This window comes from Arvicola amphibius, chromosome 15 (genome assembly GCF_903992535.2).
Source record: "Arvicola amphibius chromosome 15, mArvAmp1.2, whole genome shotgun sequence".
Lineage (NCBI taxonomy): Eukaryota > Metazoa > Chordata > Mammalia > Rodentia > Cricetidae > Arvicola > Arvicola amphibius.
Window position 1 is genome coordinate 49,386,736 of NC_052061.1, and position 23,320 is coordinate 49,410,055.

Below are 23,320 nucleotides of genomic sequence, written 5' to 3' on the forward strand. Positions count from 1 at the left end.
CATCTCTTTTGTAGCTCAAGTTCTAGCGGGAAGGAGACCAGCAATAAAATGAAGGCAACATCCGGCAGCTCCCAGCTGTTTATCTCTTCTTCTGGTGCGTCGTTAGGGACGCACTCCGCGTTGTCGAGGTCCCTGGGGGTGGGTGGGGCGGTGGCTCTGAGGAGAGTCTCGCGAGGATTTGGAAACCAGCGCGGGATCTCGTTCGGGTTGCCGGGAGACAGCGCAGCCTCCGCAGACCATCGCCTATCCCGGAGTAGTGGCGGTGCGGGACTGCTGGCAGCATGGTGAGTCCGGCCGGTGCTCTGGGTCTCCACTGCACAGAGAACAGGGAGATTTTCGCTCCGAAATGCGGATAGGGTTGGGTCCCGGGGACTGGGAGGCCCGGGCGTAGCGGCCTGCAGTTTTGGATGACTAGAATGGAGAACTGGGCGCTTCCGTGAGGTCCCAGTTTGGGGAGGCCAGGATTCCGGGGCCTGCATGCACTTGAACTAAGGTTTGCCCCTTCTGTTCTCGGGGCTGGTCGTCGAACTGGCCAGACTGAGAGCCTGGTGTTCAAGCTCTCCAGAAGTCGGAAGCTGAGTCTGCCAAGTCCTGGGGATCTAGGATTCCACTTCATATGGGCTCTGAGGCACTTAAGGTCCACAGGGAGCAGAGTCCGGTTCAGGAGAAACCCTAGGAACCGTCTCTGAGGTGGAGAACCTGATGCATCCCACGGTGGCTAAGGTCCCTCTCTACTAGGGATGTTAGAGAGGGCCGAGTGTCATAGGTGATCAGCGTATCACCTTGGATTGCGGAGACCTCGGGCTCCTTAGACCTTCCTCATATAATGAGGACCTTCTCCTTCGGACACAGGTGTTGGCATTAGTGCAGTCTCTTGGCAGGTGTGCCAGGAGGCGGGTCATCAGCTGACGGGGTGACTTCTCCCTGGGGGAGCTCCTGACTGGAAACATCGTGAATAGTAACTGCTGTTGAATTTTCCCTGAAAGCTTTTATGACCTTACCACACCGCTAAAATAAAGCAGGACCCTTGTGAGCAGTTTCTGCTGGAAACACATTTACAGACACGCACGACTAGAGCGTGCTCACTCCTGACTAGAGCTCTCTGTAGTTTTTGATTTGGAAGAAACGAGCCTCAGGTTTGGTCATTGCTCTGAGGTCACTCTTTCCTACATATACACCGATAAGAACTCGATCTTAGCTAGAAGGCTAATTCTCTATTACATGGTAAGTTTCTTGCGTGCATTCCTATGGTGGTTGTGAGGCATGATAGCCAACATACTGCAGGGTGGCCTGCGGTGTGTGTTCCTCCATTTTTTAGCTCAGATAAGTTTTTTTTTAAATTTTATTTTAGGTTTCCATACTACCCCTCAAAAGCACCTTAATTTTAGCTTTCTTTCCCCATATTCCTTCCCTCAACCCCTTCTCCTGAGTGAATTTTTTTATTTAATTAAATTAATTAATTTTTGCCACGCCAAAGAAATCCTTGCCCTTTTCCCAGGAATGAATGGCTTTGGAGCAAATCCTTTCTTTCCCTTTTGGAAAGAGAAAGTGTTCTCTTCTGAAGAGGAGGATTTCTTCTCTGTGTTTCTCCAAATGTGTTAATGATATCCCCTTCCCCATGCACACGGTCACAGGCCGTGACTGGGGAGGTCAGTACAGTGACGCCCTCCAGATGAGAGCTCCGGTGAGCAGTGTGTGAACTAGCAGAGGCCTTAGTTCTCGGCAGGTGCACCCTCCCATAATGCCCGTGGAAGCAAACCGTAAGTTATGGGGGATGGCATTCGAGAGAGTAGCCTTTACTTACTCAGTCATCTCTTCCTCAAACACAGGCACCCAAAAAGAAAGGGAAGAAAGGCAAAGCCAAGGGCAACCAGATTGTGGATGGGCTCGCACCAGAGGACATGACCAAGGAGCAGGTGAGCACAGCCCTTCTGGATGTCTGGCCCTAGGGTGGGCACTGCTGCAGATGTGTTGGCAACCCACCCGCTCTTCTGCTTGCCCGTCTCCTCTCTGTCTGTCTGAGTGTAACATGCTTATCCTAAGTCTGCAGTTTCCACCCCCACCCCCACATTGCATGTTTTTAAAAATGCAATATGTCCATGTGAAGAAACTTTTTAATAGGAACTTGGAAGGAGTCCCCCCCAGCCCTGGAACTTAATTGTTATTTTTAACTTTGTGTATTTTTCTTTTATTTTTACCTTTTTTATGTACCCATTGTTCATAGAGCTGATACATATGTGATAATACATATATGCCATTCTTTGTTTGCCAGTAAACATTATAGCAAAAGGCAAGTTTTCAGCCTACTGTGATGGCTCATGCCTTGAGAGGCAGTGGATCTCTGTGAGTTTAAGGCCAGTCTAATCTACATAGGCAGTTCCAGGACAGCCAGACTACAGAGAGAGTATCTGTTTCAAAAATCCAAAATAGAAGAAGGAGGGGGGGGGGAGGAGGGGGGAGGAAGAAGGAGGAGGAGGGGGAGGAGGAAGAGGGGGGGGGAGGAGGAGGAGGAGGGGGAGAAGAATGAGGAGGAAGAGGAGGAAGAGGAGGAGGGGGAGGAGGAGGAGGAAGAGGAGGAAGAGGAGGAGGGGGGAGGAGGAGGGGGAGGAGGAAGAGGAGGAAGAGGAGGAGGAAGAAAGGATAAAAGTTTTAGAAGGAACATGATTGGCGGGGGTTGGGGAGAGCATGAGGGAATGGGATGGCCGAGATGGGGGAAGGACAGAGAGGAAGAGCAAGGAAAGAAATATCTTGATTGAAGAAGCCATTACAGAGCTAGCAAGAAACCTAGTGCTTGAACTGGCTTTTTGGAGCCCATTCTCGTTGAAGGGATACCTTGGTCAACCTAGATATAGGGTGGAGAGGACCTTGGTCCTGCCTCAGAGTGATGTGCCAGACTTTGTTGACTCCCCATGGGAAGCCCTACCACTCTCTGGGGAGTGGATGGGGTAGGGGGGAGGGGAGGGGAGGGGACGTGGGGAGCTGGAGGAGGGGAGGAGGTAGGAACTGGGATTGGTATGTAAAATGAGAAAAGATTGCTTTTAAAAAAAAAGGAACATGATTTACCTAAAATTACACTGTCTCCATCTGATTAATCATCCACTCTTTTTAAAGTTATTGTTATTTCTTTTGTATGAGTTGTTCTTTCCCTCCACAAGGTAGGGTCTGGGACTGAACTCAGGTTTTCAGGCTGCGCACCAGGTACCTTTACCTGCTGAATAATTTTGCTGGCCCGTTGCTGTTTTGTTTTTGACAACACTTCCAACAAGGAGTAGCTCTGTTGGAGCTGTCTCTTTCTTATTGCCTGTGCTTAGTTTGGGGGGAGGTTTTCTTCCTTTATTTAATTTTTGTTAAGGCACATGCTCTACCACTGAGCTATATTCCTGATTCTGGGATGATGTCTTTATTGTATCTTTTGGTAGTGTTGAAGATTGAACTTGGGGAGGTTATGTCCTTATACAAATTATTTTATATATATTGATGTAAAAGGCTAGAGAACATAATTAGAAAACTTAACAAGGCTCTTGACAGCTACAACATGTGGCAAACGGTGTATCCACCTGGGTCTGTGTGGATGATGGCTGTGCTGTGAGGTTTTGACACAAGACTGGAGGGTTATATGCAGTTGTGTTAATAAGACTTACTATTTTATTTTTCTAATGTTTACTTATTTATTTATGTATTCAGTGTTCTTTATTTATTTATGTATTCAGTGTTCTGCCTGCATTACCTGCATGTCAGAAGAGGGCACCAGATCTCACTACAGATGGCTGTGAGCCCCATGTGGTTGGTGGGAATTGAACTCAGGACCTCTGGAAGAGCAGCCAGTGCTCTTAACCTCTGAGTCATCTCTCAACCCAAGACTTACTATTTTAATAGTTTAAGATAATATGAAGGAGATTCAGAGAGTGATATAAGCTAAAATTGGAGTTGGACCTGGCTCGAGTATTAGTGATTTTAGAGGCAAAAGACTAAAAAATAAGAGGAAAATTTCCATACTTAGCAACCATGCATGGCCACTTGGTGCCTGCCTCCTAGTGATGTGTGTGATAGCATACGTAGACAGCCGGAGCCTAACTCCTAATGACTTGGGGTACCATACACTGCTGGCCAGTCTCAAGAAAAACAATCTGTGCTATAAATTTACTACATACAAGACAGTGTGATGTCCCCTCAACCCCGTGTACCCAGATATGGATCCCACACAAATGGCTGATGAGATAAAAATCAAATAACTTCCCCCTCAACTACCATAAAAAGTTGCACCTTCTTTCAGCCATGAGAGCTCTCTCTAGGAACTTCCTGCTGCCCGTTTGCAGCGTTTCAGTAAGTCTTCTTTATCTTTGTGTTCTGGATAATTTCTTTTCTCTCTCTCTCTCCCTCTCTCTCTCTCTCTCTCCCTCTCTCTCTCTTTCGAGACAGGGTTTCTCTGTAGCTTTGGAGCCTGTCCTGGAACTAGCTCTGTAGACCAGGCTGGCCTCAAACTTAGAGATCTGCCTGCCTCTTCCTCCCGAGGGCTGGGATTAAAGGCTGCGCCACCACCGCCCGGCTGTATAATTTATTTTTATTTTATTTGCATTGGTGTTTTGCTTGCAGGTATGTAGGGTGTCAGATCTTGGAGTTACAGACAGCTGTTAGCTGCCATGTGGGTGCTGGGAATTGAACCCTGGTCCTCTGGAAGAGCAGCCAGTGCTCTTAACTGCTGAGCCATCTCTCCAGCCCCTGAACTCTGGTGTTCTTAGCTTTTTGATTTTTCAAGAGAAGTTAGAAATTTGGATATTTATAAGAAATCCAAATAGCAGCTGGTGACAAACTCTCACACTAAGCCAACAGGACTCTGTGACTGTTGGAGGGACAGCAAAGGCCCTTGATGTGAGAGCACTGTCGGACGCTGCCAGTGTGCATGTCACCACTGAGGCTGGGCAGATTCTGCGGTGCCGTGTGCACCCATAGGCACCTAGCCCCTGCCTAGCATCCTTCCTCAGAGCCCCTTGGCTGCTTTTTGTCTTGTTTATTGAAACGGAAGATATGGCTTCCATGTGTGGAATGTATCTTGAAAGAGAAAATACTGCACCGCAGCTGTCCTGGGGCTGTGCCTAAACATAACTCATTCTCGCGGGAAGCGAGGGCCCGAGAACACCGGAAGCCTGCCCTACTTTCCTCCTTAACCTATTTGCAGATTTATAATTGGCTCTGGACAGAGTCTGTTGTATAATTTTTAAGTAGTGTTTCCAGTGGTCTTTATTTTTATTTTAATCTTTAATGCTAAAATTATGTGCTTCTGTGTAATTTTTATATCTCTTACAGTTGATGTGCTCTAATTTTTTTCTTTTTTTTCTTTTCTTTTTTGGTTTTTTGAGACAGGGTTTCTCTGTGCAGCCAGCCCTAGCTGTCCTGGAACTAGCTCTTATAGACCATGCTGGCCTGAAACTTGCAGAGATTCACTTGTCTCTGCCTCCCAAGTGCTGGGATTAAAGGCGTGCACCACTGCCACCCGGTGTATTCCAATTTTCAACCATTTTCCTGTTTAAAATTGTATATTATTTCCTTTTAAAGTGTTTTTGGGGGCTGGAGAGATGGCTCAGAGGTTAAGAGCACTGACTGCTCTTCCAGAGGTCCTGAATTCAATTCCCAGCAACCACATGGTGGCTCACAACCATCTGTAATGAGACCTGGTGACCTCTTCATGTCCAGCAAGCATACAGACAGGCAGAACACTGTATACATAATAAATAAATAAATTTTTTAAAAGTGTTTTATAGTTAATAACAATGGGAATACTAGTATTGTTGACAAAAATAATGCCTGTGTTTCTTTTTCTTTTTTGTTTGTTTGTTTGTTGATGTTTTGAAACAGGGTTTCTCTATGAAACAGTCCTGGCTATTCTGGAACTCACTCTGTAGACCAGGCTGGCCTCTGTCTTTAAAGTGCTGGGATTAAAGGCATGCGTCACCACTGCCTGCCTTGAGAAATTTCTTAAAAGAATCCAGGAGTTGCTGAACAGTTTTAATTGTTTTGTAATTCTTTTCCAAATTTAAGAAACTTTTGCTGTCTACTGTCTCTGGAGCATTCCTGCTTTGTATTTAACTTTAGTAAGGTAACCCCCTCCCTTTTTCTTCCCTGCTTCCCTTGACCCGCACACTCTGGTGGTGGCTGGGCTTCTGCAGGGCGCCTCACTTGATGCCCTGTGCCTGGCCAGGTGGAGGAACATGTTGCCCGCATCCGGGAGGAGCTGGATCGGGAGCGAGAGGAGCGCAACTACTTTCAGCTAGAGCGTGACAAAATCCACACCTTCTGGGAGATCACAAGAAGGCAGCTGGAGGAAAAGAAGGCTGAGCTTCGAAACAAAGACCGTGAGATGGAGGAGGCAGAGGAGAGGCACCAGGTGGAGATCAAGGTGAGTGGAGTTGGTCTGTCTGTACCCGCTGGCGTTATGGTGCAGCAGCACAGAAACGGGTCCCGGGGGACACTTCCTGCTTTTCTTTGGGAATAAACTCCATTGCTTGTGTTCTTTGTACTGTGAACCAGAGGCAGTTTTTTCTTTTCTTTTCTTTTCTTTTCTTTTCTTTTCTTTTCTTTTCTTTCTGTTTTGTTTTGTTTCGAGACAGGGTTTCTCTGTATAACAGCTCTTGGCCATCCTGGAACTCACTCTGTAGACCAGGCTGACCTTGAACTCATAGAGATCTGCCTGCCTCTGCCTCCCAAGTGCTGGATAGGTACACCACCATCACCTGGCTGAGGCAGTTTTTCTAAGAGTCAAAGGAAAGTTGCAAAGGTGATTTGGCTGTGTCATTTGTCACCCCATTGATCACCTTCATCGATTGTTGATTAACCTGGACTAGGTGAATGAATAGCCACCTCTTCCTGCACTGCTGCCACTGTGTGCTCTGTAGAAGAGGACCGCTTCCTCCGATGAAATATGACTGTGGTAAGGTCCAAGTGCAGGTGTGCCACGAGCAGCTGTGAGTTCAGCCAGACATGGAAAGTACTGAAAACCTAGAGCTGGGTATGGTGGTACACGCTGTGACCCCAGCACTTGGGAGGCGGATGTAAGAGGGCCAGGAGCACCGACTTTCGTTGTGTAAGTCGTGTGAGACCAGCCTGGGCTACTGGAAACCCTGTCTCAAAACAAAAACATGAGGTGTTGATTTTTATTCATTTGTTTTTTAACTGAATGACCTGTCACAGTGTCCACTGTGCTCCCATTAGAGCCTCCCAGCAGCCTCTGAGGAGGAAAAGGGGAAGCGGATGTTTCATCCCTTCTCATAGCAGGAGAGGCCCTGCAGGTCCTGGGTCTCTGACTCAAAGCAGGCTGCCCTCTACAGTTCCGCTGCCACTGGTGCTGCAGACGAGCTGCAGATGAGCATGCGCGCCCACCCTATGCCCCTTGCAGGTGTACAAGCAGAAGGTAAAGCACCTGCTGTACGAGCACCAGAACAACCTGGCGGAGGTGAAGGCCGAGGGCACTGTTGTCATGAAGCTGGCCCAGAAGGAGCACCGCACGCAGGAGGGCGCGCTGCGCAAGGACATGCGGGCGCTGAAGGTGGGGCTCAAGGAGCAGGAGCTGGCCAACGAGGTGCTGATCAAGAACCTGCGTCTGGTAGGTGCACTGTGCTGCGGCGGCTGTGGAGATGGGGAACCATCTTTGATATCTGGGGCCTTGTGTTTTTGTGCAAAAATGATCAGATGTTTTTAACAAATAAGACATTAGCAAAACTTATTCAGATTTGTTATATGTAGGGGTGGGAGAAATGGTTTAACAGTTAAGAGCACTGGCTCTTCTTCTAGAAGATGTGGGTTTAATTCCCAGCACCCACATGGCAGCTCACAACCATCCGTAACTCTAGTTCCAGGGGATCCAACAGTTTCTTCTGGCTTTTGTGAACACCAGACACACATGTAGTATACTGACATACAAGTAGGCCAAATACCCATACACAGAAAATAAAAATGGAGCTGGCTCAGTGGTTAAGAGTACTGGTGGCTCTTACAGAAGACCTGAGTTCAGTTCCCAGCACCCACACAGTGATTCACAACTGTGTGTGACTCCAGGACACCATGCCCTCTTCTGTCCTCCGTATACACCAGGCTCGCAGATGCTGCAGACATAATACACACATAAAATGAAATAATAATTAAATGATAAATCTTACAAAAATTGTCTCATGTAATTGTTTATTAAAATAGTCTCTGCCCAGCACTCGGGAGGCAGAGGCAGGCGGATCTCTGAGTTCAAGGCCAGCCTGGTCTACAAGAGCTAGTTCCAGGACAGGCTCTAGAAACTACAGGGAAACCCTGTCTCCAAAAACCAAAAAAAAATAAAAAAATAAAAAATAAAAAAAATAAAAATAAAAAATAAAATAGTCTCTGAGCTGGACATGGTGGTACACAGGAGGCAGAGGCAGGTGGAGTGTTCAAGGCTAGCTTTGTCTACAAAGTGAGTTCCAGGATAGCTAGGGCTACACAGAGAAACCCTGTCTCAAAAAAACAAAATAATCACTGTCTTATATACTGCTCTAAGCAATAGTGAGGCAGGCTAGCAGGAGCCTGCTGTCCCGTGTAGATGTGGCTGCTGTTTCTGGCTTTTCATAGGTTGGATGAGGAAACCAAGCCATGTACGGTACTCATGTCTGTACTGTCTGTCAGATTCAGAGGTGACTCCCCTGGGGAAGTGAGTTATGTATGAAATGTGGAGGTTCTCAAACTATGTTATTGGGCATACTCTATGATTTGGAGGTAAGGAGAATCCAGAAAGCAGCAATAGCACAGGGGTTATTAAACTGCATTTCCCCACAGGTGGTAGAGCCGTGGGTTTCTCTGTCTGGCTTTCTAGTAACACCCCCTTCTCATTTGTACAGAAACATGCTGAGGAGATCACCAAGATGCGAAATGACTTTGAAAGGCAAGTTCGAGGTCAGTTTCGCAGTTGTACAGGGTATAGGATGGTGTCGAGGAACCCCTCCCATCACTACTTGGTAACTTGAGACACATAAACCATATTAAAGGAGCTCAGTAACACACACACACACACACACACACACACACACACACACGGGGAGGGCGGGGGGAGACAGATAGTGAGGAGAAGAGAGACAGAAAGAGAGTTTTTGGTTTTTTTACTTTAGGTTTTTTGTTTGTTTTGTTTTTTGTTTTTTTTTTTGTTTGTTTGTTTTTAGACTTCTCTGTGTAGCCCTGGCTGTCCTGGAACTCACTTTGTAGACCAGGCTGGCCTCGAACTCACAGAGAAGCTGCTACTGCTGCCTCTGCCTCCCGAGTGCTGGGATTAAAGGCGTGCGCCACTGCCGCCCGGCTAGAGAATATTTCTGAAGCCAATAGATTCATTCAGAGCCACAGAAAAGCTCATCCCCATGTGAACCTGAGGAGCTGTGGTCAGCGCTCACATCTCCATCTGTCTCAAGCGAGCTGTCATCAGCATGCAGCACTTTATTTAGGCGTCTCCTTAGCTCCTGGCTTGAAAAGCCTTCCATGTCTGAAGTCCATCTGCTTATTGACTGAGCCCTACAGTGTGTGACTGGACAGCCACAGTGGTTAGTGTGCACTGAGAGTAGCGTGGGACAGCTGCTGCAGTCATCAGGTATCATAGACAGGAGAGCTGGTAGGGCCTATGTGCTGACTATGTCACTTGCAGGAAACATTCCACTAAAGCCTGTCTGGCTCCGGCAGGTTGCCTGCGCAGCCTCCATTCTGACCCTGACCCATATTCTCGAGCACTGTTTATTGGTTCCATCTTTTCCCGTGGCTTTGGGTCACCTGTTTTTCTAAGCTGCTGTGTGTGCTGCTGCCTTCCAGAAATTGAGGCCAAGTACGATAAGAAGATGAAGATGCTGAGAGATGAGCTGGACCTGCGGAGAAAGACTGAGATCCATGAGGTGGAGGAGAGGAAGAACGGGCAGATCAGCACGCTCATGCAGCGCCATGAGGAAGCCTTCACTGACATCAAGAACTACTACAATGACATCACTCTTAACAACCTGGCCCTGATCAATTCCCTCAAGGTACTGATGTGGTCTGGGAGACAGGGCCTGGGGACGCAGACCCGGTCTGCAGGCCCACCAGATCTAACACTCCCTCCTAAAATAAGATTGTTACCCTCAGATAAAATTAAAGGTGTTCTGACACGTAAATGCCTAGGCGGGGCTACTGAAGGTGCTGTGCATTGACTGACGTGTGGCCGCAGCTGGCAGTTGTCATCGTGTGTAAATGCTGACAGAACGGTGTCGGGTCCATCCCATCAGTCACTGCTTGGTCGTTTTGGACATGTCAGTACTGGCAGGGTTTCCACAGTAGAGAATTGCCTTTGGTCTAAACAAACGCACCCTGTCAGTCTGCATGGACATTCTATTCTTGTGTAATTCAGCAGAGCTTGTGACTGCAAAGCTGCCGCTTACCCATAAAAGAAGACCTGCTCCTCAGCGTGCTTGTGACAGGGCCTCATGGGGTAGTTCCAGCTGCCCTAGAACTCGCTATGTAACCAGGCTGGCCTCAGACTCTCAGAGATCCACCTGCCTCTGCCTCCTGAGGGCTGAGATTAAAGGTATGTGCCTCAGGATCCGTTTTTCCTTGTGGGTATCCATCACCAGATATGGTGGTGCAAACCTGAAATCCCAGTGCTAGGAGGTAGAGGCAGGACAAAGCCAGCCTAGGCTGGTTAGGGAGACATTGTCTTAGAAGAACAAGTGTCAGTGAGAGGTTCAGTTGGTGAAAGAGCTTCCCCTGCAAACCCGATGACCCTGGCTGTAGCCCAGAACCCATAGCCGAAGGAGAGAATTAGCTCCTGAAAGCTGTCCTCCAGCCTCCGCGAGTGTGCTGTGGCGTGCACACCCATGCTCACACACATGTCAAACACTCAATAAAATGGAGAGCGTTCGGCCAGGGCTTCCAGGCCAAGCCCCTGTATGTGCACTGTGCTAACAGGAGCAGATGGAGGACATGCGGAAGAAAGAAGAACACCTGGAGAGGGAGATGGCGGAGGTGTCCCTGCAGAACAGGCGGCTGGCAGACCCTCTGCAGAAAGCGAAGGATGAGATGAACGAGATGCAGAGGAGAATTGGGAGCTATGAAAGGGACAAGCACATCCTGATTGTGAGTTTCCTACTGAATTCTTTCCCCTCCTCTGAACCCTCTTTCCCTCCCTGCTGGGCCCAGGAGGGAAAGTGTAGGAGGGAATTGTCTTCTTGAGGTCCTCTGTGAGCAGGACTCATGCAAAAAAGGGGGACATGGTGATGCTGGACCTTCTCTTTCTTGAGCTCCTCTGGAGCTGTAAGTAGGCAGGCACTGTTGTAGACGGGACCCTTGTTTTCCACACATTCCACTTATAGCTTGAGTGGGGCCCAGCTACTGGAGTCTTCCTGCCACTTGTGCCTGATGGTTATTTTTTTTTTTTTTCTGATCTTGCTTTCTCCAGGAGTCTGTGGTATGTAAGTGTCTGTGAATCCTAAGTATTTTATGTCCCCTGCTCTCTGATTTCCCTGCAGTGCACAAAGGCACGTTTAAAGGTTGTTGAGAAGGAGCTGAAAGACCTGCAGTGGGAGCACGAGGTGCTGGAGCAGAGGTTCATCAAGGTGAGCAGGCGGGCGGGGGCGTGGCCGGGCTCTGGACTGGTGAGACGCACCCTCCTCCCTGCTCCTAATCTGCACTTCTGTTGTTTGTTTGTTTGGAAATAGGGTCTCACTGTTTCATTCAGCCTGGTCGTAAACTCCTGGGATCTGGCATCTCCTAATTTAGCCTCCTGAATAGCTGGAATTATAGGTGTGTTTGCACACAACTTTTTGTTTGTTTTTGTTGTCTGAGACGGGTTTTTCTGTGTAGCCTGACTGCTGGAACTTGATCTGTAGATCAGGCTGAGCTCAAACTCAGAGATCCACTTACCTCTGCCTCCCAAGTGCTGGGATTAAAGGCGTGCGCCACCACCACCCAGCTCTCCATGGTTTCTTTACAATGAATAGGCAGAAACAGTTAGTACTAAAAAATGTACAACACCGATGGAATCACAGGGACCAAGCCTCCTCCACAAATTGATAGGCCACCAGGAATCCTGGTTCTTATGAGATTTGGGGCCTTCTACAAAATATACCAATAAAAAAAAAGAAACCATGGGGTAAGCCAAGTGTGGAACACAACTATAAACTAAGTCCATGGTTCAACGTCACCCTGGACTATATGAGGATACTCTGTCTCAAACTTAATTAATTAATAATTGCATCTTATGACTTTGATAAGGAAACAAAAACAAACACACTCTTTAACCTGAATTCCTAGGCCACTAATCTAAACATTTGGTGTGACTCTTTCCTGTTCTCTAGCTATGTGAAAGCCCTCTTACTGTTAGGAATGAAATATCACCTTGTTTGTACTGCAGCTTTTCCCATCGGGGAGATGGGTGGTTTTTCAAGGCAGGGCTTCTCTGTGTAACAGCTCTGGCCATCCTGAAACTTTCCCTATAGATCAGGCTGGCCTCAAACTCAGAGATCCACCTGCCTCTGCCTCCCAAGTTCTATGATTAAAGGTGTGCACCACCATCACCTGGCAAGCATTTTCTTAATGATTGATTGGGGAGGGCCCAGCCCATTGTATGTGATGCTGTTTCTGTACTGATGGTCCTGGGTTCTATAAGAAAGCAGGCTGAGCAAACCAGTAAGCAGCACTCCTCCACGGCCTCTGCATCAGCTCCTGCCTCCAGGTCCTGCCCCGTTTTAGCTCCTGTCCTGACTCCTTCAGTGATGGATTACAGTGGAGAAGTGTGAGCCAAGTAAACCCTTTCCTTCCCAAGTCGCTTGGTGATGGTGTTTCATCCCAGCAGAGCCCTAACTGAGATAAGCAGCACACTTAGGGCAGGGTGGGAACTGGTTCTACCTGAGGAGATATCTCATGTGAAGGTCCTTGTTACTCACTCCAGACTCATTGTCCCCAGGTGCAGCAGGAGAGAGACGAGCTCTATCGTAAGTTCACTGCGGCCATCCAGGAGGTGCAGCAAAAGACAGGCTTCAAGAACCTCGTGTTGGAGCGTAAACTGCAGGCACTGAATGCTGCTGTGGAGAAGAGGGAGGTGCAGTTCAACGAGGTTCTGGCAGCCTCCAACTTGGATCCCGCAGCACTAACGCTTGTGTCCCGCAAACTTGAGGTAGGTCCTGATGGCCTCTTGGAGCACGCACGGTGTTTGGTTTTTTTTATGGTGGACCCTTCAGTCTTGCTCTTTGCCTTATTGAGTAGCACAGAGACTCCTCATTAAGTCAGGGGCTGCCATGGTTTTTGCATTGAGAACAGCGCATGTGCTGCAGGCCTCTGGGCACTGGAACTGTCTGTCCTCTTGCAGTTTTGCCCCCTACCCCATACCTCTCTTTTTTTGAGACAGGAACAAATGCATAGAGATCATCTTCCTCTGCCTCACAAATGTTGGCATTCAGAGTATATATATCACACCCAGCTTTGTGGTCTCTCTTGAGCTGTCCCAGTCCCTCACTAAACCCTAACCTGAATCTCTGGTGTTCCTGTTTTGCTGTGGCTCAGAGTGTGCCAAGCCTTAGTTATAGTTGGACTTTCTTTGGACCACCAGCTCTCAAATAATGACGTGGGGACTTCTTATTAATTATGAAAGCTTTGCCTTGTTGCAAGAGGAGACCATTTGTTTCCTGGCCACCCTGCAGCTCAGACCGAAAATAATCACACAGAAACCATACTATTTAAATCACTGCTTGGCCCATTAGCTCTAGCTTCTTATTGGCTAACTCTTTTTTTTTTTTTTTTTTTTTTTTTTTTTTTTGGTTTTTCGAGACAGGGTTTCTCTGTGGCTTTGGAGCCTGTCCTGGAACTAGCTCTTGTAGACCAGGCTGGTCTCGAACTCACAGAGATCCGCCTGCCTCTGCCTCCCGAGTGCTGGGATTAAAGGCGCGCGCCACTTGGCTAACTCTTAGATATTAATTTATTAATTTAACCCATTTCTATTAATCTGTATATTGCCACGTGACTGTGGCTTACTGGGAAAAGTTCCAGTATCTGTTTCTGGCAGGTCTACATGGCTTCTCTCTCTCTCCTCCTTCTTCCTCCCAGCATTCAGTTTAGTTTTCCCCACCTACATCTATTCCCTGCACAGGCCCAAGACAATTTCTTTATTAACCAATGGTATTCACCGCATACAGAGGGAAATCTCACATCACCTTCCCTTTCCTGTTTAAATGAAAAGGAAGGTTTTAACGTTAACATAGTAAAATTACATATAACAAAGCAGGTATCAAGCAAGAATTACAGTTACACTGGGTGGTGGTGGCGCACGCCTTTAATCCCAGCACTCAGGAGGCAGAGGCAGGTGGATCTCTGTGAGTTCGAGGACAGTCTAGTCTACAACAGCTAGTTCCAGGCCAGGCTCCAAAGCTACAGAGAACCTTGTCTCAAAAAAAAAAAATTACAGTTATAATATTGGTATCTACTTTATCATAACTAAGGAAAACTATAACTATATAGGCTTATTTCCAACTAGCTCTTATAACTTAAATTAACCCATTTATATTAATCTATATTCTACCACGTGTCTCATTACCTCTGCTCAGATCTGTGTGTCCCACTTCCTCTGTGTTTGGCTGGCGAATTCCACCTCTCAGATTCTCTCCCCCACTATGCACCCCCCAGCTCCTCTCTATCTCCCTGGAAGTCCCGCCTGGTCTTCCTGCCATTCAACTCTTTATTAAACCAGTCAGAAGGTACCTTGGTAGAGACAAAGATTGTCCTGCAACATTAGTCACTGAATAGAACATAGGTAACCTGGGGGGGGGAAAGCTGATTTGAGAATCTATGAGTCCAGGGTCCTCTGTTACTTGAGACAGGGAAAGGCTCTGCCACTGTGAGGACCCCAGAATGCTGACTTAGGACTGGAGCAGTGACGATGAGGAGGGTCGTGCACAGTGGCCATGGAACTTAGCCACTCTCCTAGGCCCTGGGGAGTGATGTCTGAACAGAGCTACAAGCATCACGTATTCGTGTGATGGTGCTGTGCTGGGAACTCTAGGTGGGGACAGTGATAAATGAAACAAGTGGCACTTCAGCTGCCATGGGACAGAAAATCCTGACACCTGAAAATCAGGAGGCTGAACCTCTGACAGAACTTCCAGTCTTGCCTGTCGCCTGCTCACTAAGCTGTAGCAATGGCCAGGGCTCTCTGCTCCTGCCTTACATAGGAGGAGCGGGCGGCACAGCCTGAGGGAGTCTGGCTGACAGGAGCAGCAGCTAGCTGCTGTGACTGATGGCTTCCAGACTATGGTTGGCCCCCAGTAGTTATGGTTATCTTTCCCAGGGTCCCTTGGAGACAGGTGTGGTGCTTTGTTCCCAGATTTGCTGATGCTTCTAGGATGTGAGCAACTGTATCTGGTATCTGAAGCCCCAACAGACCCAGTAAAGGGGGCTTACAAAGCAGATCCTCTAGGGCAGGAGGGTGCATGACTTCTCTCTTGCTTGTGCTGTGCTTGCAGCAGAAAGGCAGACCGGCAGCTGCTCGTGGATAGGTTCTATTCTGAGAAGTACTGTGCTATCAGCACACAGGTTAGCTGAACATGAGTGCCAGTTTCTCACTACAGACTTCAGGCTCAAAGGACTAACTTTGTGTAAGTCAGTCTATGTAGCAGTTCTGTTTGCTGTACTTCCTGTCCCTGTGATCAGAGGCATGCAACATTAGGCATTGCAGGTAGCCCCTTGCTGAGCCACCCTAGGGAGTACTCAGCAGTTGGGGATGCAGACTGAGGTGATCGCAAAGACTTGACTGATGAGTATAATGACGGTGGAAATATGGAAATATGGAAGGTTCTGAGCATAGAAACTGGATCAGAAGAGCCCGTTCTACCTTGAGTGGGAAGTGCAGGGGTGAGGGAGCAGGACTGATGAAGGGCAAGAGAGACAGAAACTCCCAAGAGTTTGTCAAGGGGCTGACCCGAGAGGACTTTTATCTGACTGAAGATGGTTCAGGAGAGTCCAAGGTGACATCCATGTTCCTCAGCAATGAGGGCAGTTCACTTACAGAGGAGTAGTTTTGTGGGGTAGCTACCAGAGAAGACTGCTTGGACACGGATTTAAGCAAATAGAAAATCTTCATTAGCTGGGTGATGGTGGTGCATGCCTTTAATCCCAGCAGTCAGGAGGCAGAGGCAGGCGGATCTCTGTCAGTTCAAGGCCAACCTGCTCTACAAAGTTATTATTTCCAGGCTGGCCAGGGCTGTTACACAGAGAAACCCTGTGTTGAAAAAAAAAACAGAAAGAAAAAAAGAAAGAAAGAAAGAAAGAAGAAAGAAAGAAAGAAAGAAAGAAAGAAAGAAAGAAAGAAAGCCTTTACTAGATGGCTGGCTGGTGGCTGCTCTGGGTGTTTGGGATCCCAGTGTAGCACTGAGAAAACTTTCTCAGGATGAGCTTTACGCACAAAATCCATGCTTTAGGTTTACATATTTTAGTTAACAAAACAGCTAAAGCATGTCTAAAGAAACCAAAAAGACTTTCCCAGAATTATGGGATTTGATGGATTAGGTCTTTGCTTTCGTTTTGGCAAGTGATACTATTTACATGTTGAGTTTTACAGCCTGAATGGTGTCTCATCTCCATCATGAATCAGTTGGACTACAGTCTGGGGCCTACTCAGGTCTGAGGCCATTATGGTGTAGGTCCTGGTCCAATGGGTAGAGGTGTGTGATGACGTGGGTTACTTGGTAGGTCAGTTTGCAGGCCGTAGGTCTTCTTGGCCTTGGCAGCAGTGGGACCCTGAGGTTGATCTCTGCATTGCTGTGCCCTGTCCCAGGTTGCAGCGGGTCAACTGGAGTAGAGGCATGGAGGGAAACATGATCCTACCTCAGGAATGGGGAGGAAGGAGCTATCTCTCAGTACTAGTTACTTCCCTTTGCTATCAAGGAACTGAGGCATGGGGTTCTCAGTTGTGGCCATCCTGATCAGGGTGTATTTAGCTCTAACTATGGGTTAGCTCTGCCTCTCCTGGTCACTACTACTCCAATTTATGGACAAAGGTAAGAACCTTTCATGGAAGTGACAAAGAGATAGTGGGTTTTGTTGTTTTTGTTGCTTTTTGCTTTTGAGACAGGGCCTCTCTATGTAGTCCTGGCTGTTTTGGAACTCAGTCTGTAGACCAGGCTGGCCTTGAATTCACAGAGATCCACCTGTCTCTGCCTCCCGAGTTCTTGGATTAATGTTTGTACACTGTAAAGATTTGTCACTTGTATTGGTTTAATAAAATGCTGACTGGCTGGTAGCAAGGCAGTAAGTATAGGTGAGACAACCAGACTAAGAGAATTGTGGGAAGAAGAAGGCAGAGTCACAGAGTCACCAGCCAGATGCAGAGGAAGCAAGATGAGAATGCCATTCTGAGGAATGGTAACAAGCCACATGGCTAAACATAGATAAGAATTATGGGTTGATTTAAGTATAAGAGGTAGCTAGTAATAAGCCTGAGCTACCGGTAAACCAAGCATTTATAAGTACTATAAGCCTCTGTGTGGTAATTTGGGAAGCAGCTGCCGGGTATTTGGGAGCTGCTGTCAGGACAGAACCTTTTGCCTACTCTTAACTTTTCTACATAATAGTCCATCATCAAGGGAAGTCAGAGCAGGACCTGGAAGCAAGGATTGAAACAGAAGCCACGAGGAATGATGTTTACTGACTTGTTTCTCATATTTGCTCAGCTTGCCTTTTTTTTTTTTTGTTTGTTCGTTTGTTTTTTGTTTTGTGAGAGAGGATTTCTGTGTAGCCCTGGCTGCCCTGGCTGCTGTCTTATCCCATCCCTGGTGTACCATCCAGGACCGCCTGCCAGGGATGGCACCACACATGCGAGTGGGGCCCCTCTGCATCAACCATTGAGAAAACCCCTACAGGCTTGGCAGTGGTGGTACACACCTTTAATCTCACAGCACTTGGGAGGCAGAGGCAGAGGCAGGCGGATTTCTGTGATTTCAAGACCAGCCTGGCCTACAGAGTGAGTTCCAGGACAACCAGGGCTACACAGAGAAACCTTGTCTCAAAAACTAAACAAAAGGTGGTGAGCAATAGTCCTTTATTGCACCCAATATCGACCTCTGTCCTATGTCACATGTCTTAGGTCACATGCACAGATCAGCTGCTGTTGTTGACCTTGGCAGTCTGGGGCTTCCTTGTGAAAATGTAGGCAATACAGAGACACCACTGCTGTCCCTTGTCGCTGTTCTTGCTAATGCCTTGGAAACCTTTCCTGCTGACAGCTCCTGTGGATACATGTATGGGCTGAGGTGACCTACTGCTATTCCCTAAGCCTTTCCAACCCTTAGGGAACCCCTAGACTAGTGTCCACCTGTCCACGTCTATCAGATGACAAATATTAAAGTCACCTTTGTCTCTCTCCTTAGGATGTTCTAGAGTCAAAGAATACCACCATCAAGGATTTACAGTATGAGCTGGCCCGGGTCTGCAAGGTATGGCTCATCCCACCTCCCACCCCCAGAGCCCCACCTTCTCCCTCGGGGCTATCTCCTCCCATCGAGCTTTGCCTGTGTATCTAGCTTCAGCTTGTGAGCATCAGGGATGAAGGGCTCTGAGGACCTCTCTCATTTCTTCTACATACTTCATTCAGGAGGTGGGTGTGATAATCTCCATGTGGTGTGCCCTCATAGCCTAAGGGCCTGAGAGTGACCTTGTCCTGGCGTTGCTTATAGTCTGGCCAGATACACACTTAGGACTCTGTCTCCTGCTGTGTTCAGATCTGTCTTTCCCTCGCCCTCCTTTGCTAAGTCTCTCCTCTCCAGAGAGTGCCGCTGCAGTTTGGCTCTCAGCCTTTCGGACTCCTTCAGAGTCTAAGACAGCGCCACACCCTTCTGTGCTAGTGTGTACACACAGACTCCAGATGGTCCTTAGGTGGACTGTCCTGCTGTGCTTTGTCCACTGTCTTGCCAAGGATTTAACAAGAGCAGCCACCCCACAAGTGGCTTAATTCTATGGGGAAGGCATTGTATCCCTGTTCAGTTGTTTAGGGCCTTATGACGACATTCATGTCATCTGATTTTAGTTTTTAAACATATTTGTTTGGCTGGAGTGCCAACCAGTGGTGGTGCATGCCTTTTTCCCAGCACTCTGGAGGCAGGGGCAGTCAGATCTCTGAGTTCCAGGACAGCCAGGGCTACACAGAGAAACCCTGTCTCGAAAAACCAAAAAAAAAAAAAGTGCCAAAACAAACACAAGAAAAAGCACACACACACACACACAGAGAGAGAGAGAGAAAGAGAGAGAGAGAGAGAGAGAGAGAGAGAGAGAGAGAGAGAGTTCGTCTTGTGTTGGCCAGCTACCCCTGGTCAAGGCACCTGCCCTAGAGTGTGGTCGCTGTGCCCAGTGACGCTGCATGGAGAAAACTGGCTTTCCCTTGAAGCAGTGAGATGTTTGAGTGCTAAACTGTTCTAGGAGAAATAGCAAGTTCTGGCCAGCCTGGGCTACATGGTGGAGTCTTTTCCCAGACAGAAATAGAAACGAAACTCCAAATATCAGAACCTGATTATCAGAGAACCCCCTCTTCACGAGGAAGTCACTTGTCTTTGGCCCCAACAGCACCATGTCTGAGGTCCAGGGCTATATGTAGCCTCTTCAGAGTCACTGGGGAGTTAGAGGGTGCTAAGGTCTCTAGAGGCGGGGAATAGATGCCATTCTACCTTGGCAGGAAAGGGACAGAGACCCTCACTGCTAAAGAGCCAGGAGTCCTTGTTGTAAATGATTTGAGTTAATGTCATGAAGTCATCAGCATTGCTAGCACAGAAGAACCTTGGACAAATGCTTGGCCCAGATCTCCTCCCCAGCCTTCACGGGGAGGAGGCTCCCTCTGGGTGGGCTGTAGCACTGTGGTTCCCAGGCCGGAGTGGACTCCTTTCCTCCCTAACATTTCTCTCTCTTTCAGGCCCACAATGACCTATTGCGTACATATGAGGCAAAGCTACTGGCCTTCGGGATCCCTCTGGACAATGTGGGATTCAAGCCCCTGGAGACAGCAGTGATTGGACAGACACTGGGACAGGGTCCTGCAGGGCTTGTGGGTGCCCCTACATAGCCACTTTCTGGGGGCTTCCGCCTTTAGACTTGGCCTGCCTCACTTTCCAATTGATACCTGTTCTACTCCAAGAACAGACTTCATCAACAATAAAAGTTTTTCCATATTTCCTTTGTATTCTCTTTCTTTGTTGGGAAGAAGTGCCTGCAAGGCTTCTAAGGTCTCTTAGTCTACCTGCTTCCATGTACTGCCCGGTTTGTGTCATATCTACCCCTTTGAGTCCTGCCTCCAACCTCTGCGTACTAACCTCTCCAGCAGGAGGGCGACTCAGTGTCCTTTGCTGAGCATGAAGCCCATGCTCTTGATTTGGCTGGGTAGCTCAACCAGAGAAGACTGGCAGACTTCCTTTTTGGGCCAGGCTCTGCACAACCTCTCCTCTCCACGACTTTTCTTACGCAGCTCAGGACCACTTTGCCCAGGGGTGGCACTGGCGCAGGGGGCTGGGTACTCCACATCAATTATTAATCAAGAAAATGGCACACAGACTTGACCACAGGCATCTGATGGTGGCGTCTCCTCACTCGAAGTGACTAGCTTGTATCAAATTGATAAGAACTAACCAGTGCCATCTCCTTTGTGATGGTGAAAACCTAAGAGAAACCCAGAAGGGGCTGGAAGACGGTGAGTTACCTCAGTACAGGAACTGCTTGGTCTTGGACACCCTGGGAGAATTCAACTGCAGATTGCAGCAGCTGTAACTGGAGGTTAGGAGACAATGGAACCTTCCTGAGGACTGAGGATGGGAGAGTCCTCTTTGGACAGCTCCATAGAAACTAGAGTCCAAGACTGGATGTGAAGACAACCACAGGCTTCAGAGGCAGTAGCTAGACAAGGGATTGGAGAAAGGTACGGGTACACTGTGAGCTGAGGACTGTCATAAGGATGCTGCCCTCTGGCATCTGAAACCCACAAAACAGCACAACACAGCACAGCACAGCACAGCCATCTCGCCTTGGCTCCGGGTGATCGATGGTTCCACCTGAGGGCTTAGTGGAACAGCGCCTGAGCGTCCAGCTTCTTGACTCCATGCCCATCTTGGACCTCGGTGCTTGGCCTCCACCTCACAGATTCCATCCCTGCGCCCAGGCCTTGGCCCCTCAGGTTGGGTTCAGGAGGCAACCAACTGTTGACATCTGGCATCCCATCCCGCCGGAAACAAGCCCACCAGCCGAGCGAGCCCGAGAGGGCACCAGTGCGTGGGCGCTGCCACTCGTGCACGCGCGCATGCCCGTACGCACTCGAGCCAGCGCACAAGCACACACACACACACACACTCGCGTACGCAGAAACACACTCAAGCACGCGTGTATGCACGCACGCGATCGGAGCCTACAGACAGACACACAAGCAGGTAGTAGACACCCAGACGCACATCCACACACGCATGCACGCACAGCACATGCAGACCCACACGAACGTGCGCGCACACACACGCACACACACGCACACACACGCACACACACACCATGCTTGCGAGAATGCACACACTCCCGAGCAGACAGACACAAAAGCAGGCAACACCCCAGACACACAGACGCACGAGCATGCACGCACAACACACACACACACAAACACAAAGGCGCCTAACGTGGCCTACACGACCACACGTGCAGCCACATGGGGCCACTCCCATAAGCACGCACATTGCACATTACACACAGGCAAGCAGGCACACAGGCACGCAGGTGGGCGTACGGGCCATCCCCGGGAGTGGGTGGGAGGAGCCTGCTCGCTCTTAGACTGCTTCCACCGGGTGCGCTGCGTGGAGGGGGCGTGGCGATCTCTTCCTAAAGACGGACGCAGTGTTGTGCTGTGCGGGGGCTGCTCTGCCAGGCGCCCCCGCCCCTCGTCCCTCGCTTTCGCTCCCGAGGGCATGCCGGTGCCCGTCCAGCTCCCACCCGTGACACCCACCCCACGCAGCCCGCGCCGAGGTCCCGCAGGAAGGCAGGTCGGTGGTGTGTTTGGAGTCCTGCCCCCTGGGCTGTCCCAGGTGGGTGGATTTGGAACCTTGGGAGAGGTGGGCCCTCTTTCCGGGCTGCGGATCGTCCTGGTGGTGTCCTGGTCCTGGTCCTGGCTGGGCCTCGGCCCGCGATCGCGAAGGCCAAAGGGGCCAAAAGGGGAGAATTAAGAAAGAAAAAAGCCTACAGCACCCGGTATTCCCAGGCGGTCTCCCATCCAAGTACTAACCAGGCCCGACCCTGCTTAGCTTCCGAGATCAGACGAGATCGGGCGCGTTCAGGGTGGTATGGCCGTAGACGGAGGCGTGTTCTCGCTGTGCTGCCCCAAGAGCCTGCCGCAACCCTGGCCCGCGCCCCTGCACGCCAGCCCGCACCCACGCCCCTACGCCCTCCGCAGTGCTTTCTCCACGGCACGGCGCCCTGCCCTTGCGGGAGAAGAGAGAAAGATAGGCTGTCCAGCGTGGAAGATGATGCTCCTGGGCCGACCGGTGGGGCCGTGGGGACTTGGAACTTGGGTCTTGGCGCTCTCTGCTCGTGGACGTGGACGGTGGGGGCGGCGGGGGCCTGGGGCGGGGGGGGGCAGGTCCCGGGCCAGAACGCTCTTGGGCTATGTATGCTTATTTCCACCCGGCCACCCGGCAACCGCCACCTACCGCTCCTTCCATCAAGGAAGAATCAAGAAGGCGCGTCTGTCTGTTCCTTCTGCACCCACCTCTGGGGTTGAGCGGGACCTTCTTGCGGCTGGACTGTCATAAGGATGCTGTCGGCTAGCATCTGAAACCCACAGCACAGCACAGCACAGCACAGCACAGCCCTCTGCGGCTTGGCTCCGGGTGATCGATGGTTCCACCGGAGGGCTTAGTGGAACAGCGCCTGAGCGTCCAGCTTCTTGACTCCATGCCCATCTTGGACCTCGGTGCTTGGCCTCCACCTCACAGATTCCATCCCTGCGCCCAGGCCTTGGCCCCTCAGGTTGGGTTCAGGAGGCAACCAACTGTTGATATCTGGCATCCCATCCCGCCGGAAACAAGCCCACCAGCCGAGCGAGCCCGAGAGGGCACCAGTGCGTGGGCGCTGCCACTCGTGCACGCGCGCATGCCCGTACGCACTCGAGCCAGCGCACAAGCACACACACACACACACACTCGCGTACGCAGAAACACACTCAAGCACGCGTGTATGCACGCACGCGATCGGAGCCTACAGACAGACACACAAGCAGGTAGTAGACACCCAGACGCACATCCACACACGCATGCACGCACAGCACATGCAGACCCACACGAACGTGCGCGCACACACA

General features: G+C 49.5%; 1 protein-coding gene and 1 non-coding gene across 4 annotated transcripts; one reads left to right on the plus strand and one right to left on the minus strand.

Moving 5' to 3' along the window:
* The first annotated feature begins 200 nt into the window (after positions 1-200).
* On the plus strand, positions 201-20,167 carry Gas8 (growth arrest specific 8). 3 transcript variants are annotated; one of them, XM_038312666.1, is made up of 11 exons: positions 201-284; positions 1,830-1,916; positions 6,197-6,394; positions 7,391-7,597; positions 8,856-8,910; positions 9,808-10,013; positions 10,933-11,100; positions 11,493-11,579; positions 12,929-13,138; positions 18,378-18,443; positions 19,910-20,167. In XM_038312666.1, the coding sequence occupies exons 1-11, from the start codon at positions 282-284 to the stop codon at positions 20,057-20,059; spliced, it is 1,437 nt and encodes a 478-aa protein (XP_038168594.1). In that variant the 5' UTR covers positions 201-281; the 3' UTR covers positions 20,060-20,167. The 3 variants fall into 3 exon arrangements, with proteins under 3 accessions (XP_038168594.1, XP_038168595.1, XP_038168596.1); XM_038312667.1 differs by having other exon boundaries at positions 241-284; positions 6,165-6,394; XM_038312668.1 differs by lacking the exons at positions 201-284; positions 1,830-1,916; positions 6,197-6,394; positions 8,856-8,910 and having other exon boundaries at positions 7,479-7,597.
* A 2,030-nt stretch (positions 20,168-22,197) lies between these two features.
* On the minus strand, positions 22,198-22,316 carry LOC119802353. Its single transcript, XR_005283374.1, has one exon. It is a non-coding gene; the product is annotated as a 5S ribosomal RNA (ribosomal RNA).
* Between the last annotated feature and the right edge of the window lie 1,004 nt (positions 22,317-23,320).

What these genes read in the sequence shown, in the direction of transcription:
- Gas8 (XM_038312666.1), top strand. An exon ending in TGGAGCAGAGGTTCATCAAG is followed by an intron (nt 11,580 to 12,928) that starts GTGAGCAGGCGG and finishes CATTGTCCCCAG; the next exon opens with GTGCAGCAGGAGAGAGACGA. An exon ending in AGCTGGCCCGGGTCTGCAAG is followed by an intron (nt 18,444 to 19,909) that starts GTATGGCTCATC and finishes TCTCTCTTTCAG; the next exon opens with GCCCACAATGACCTATTGCG.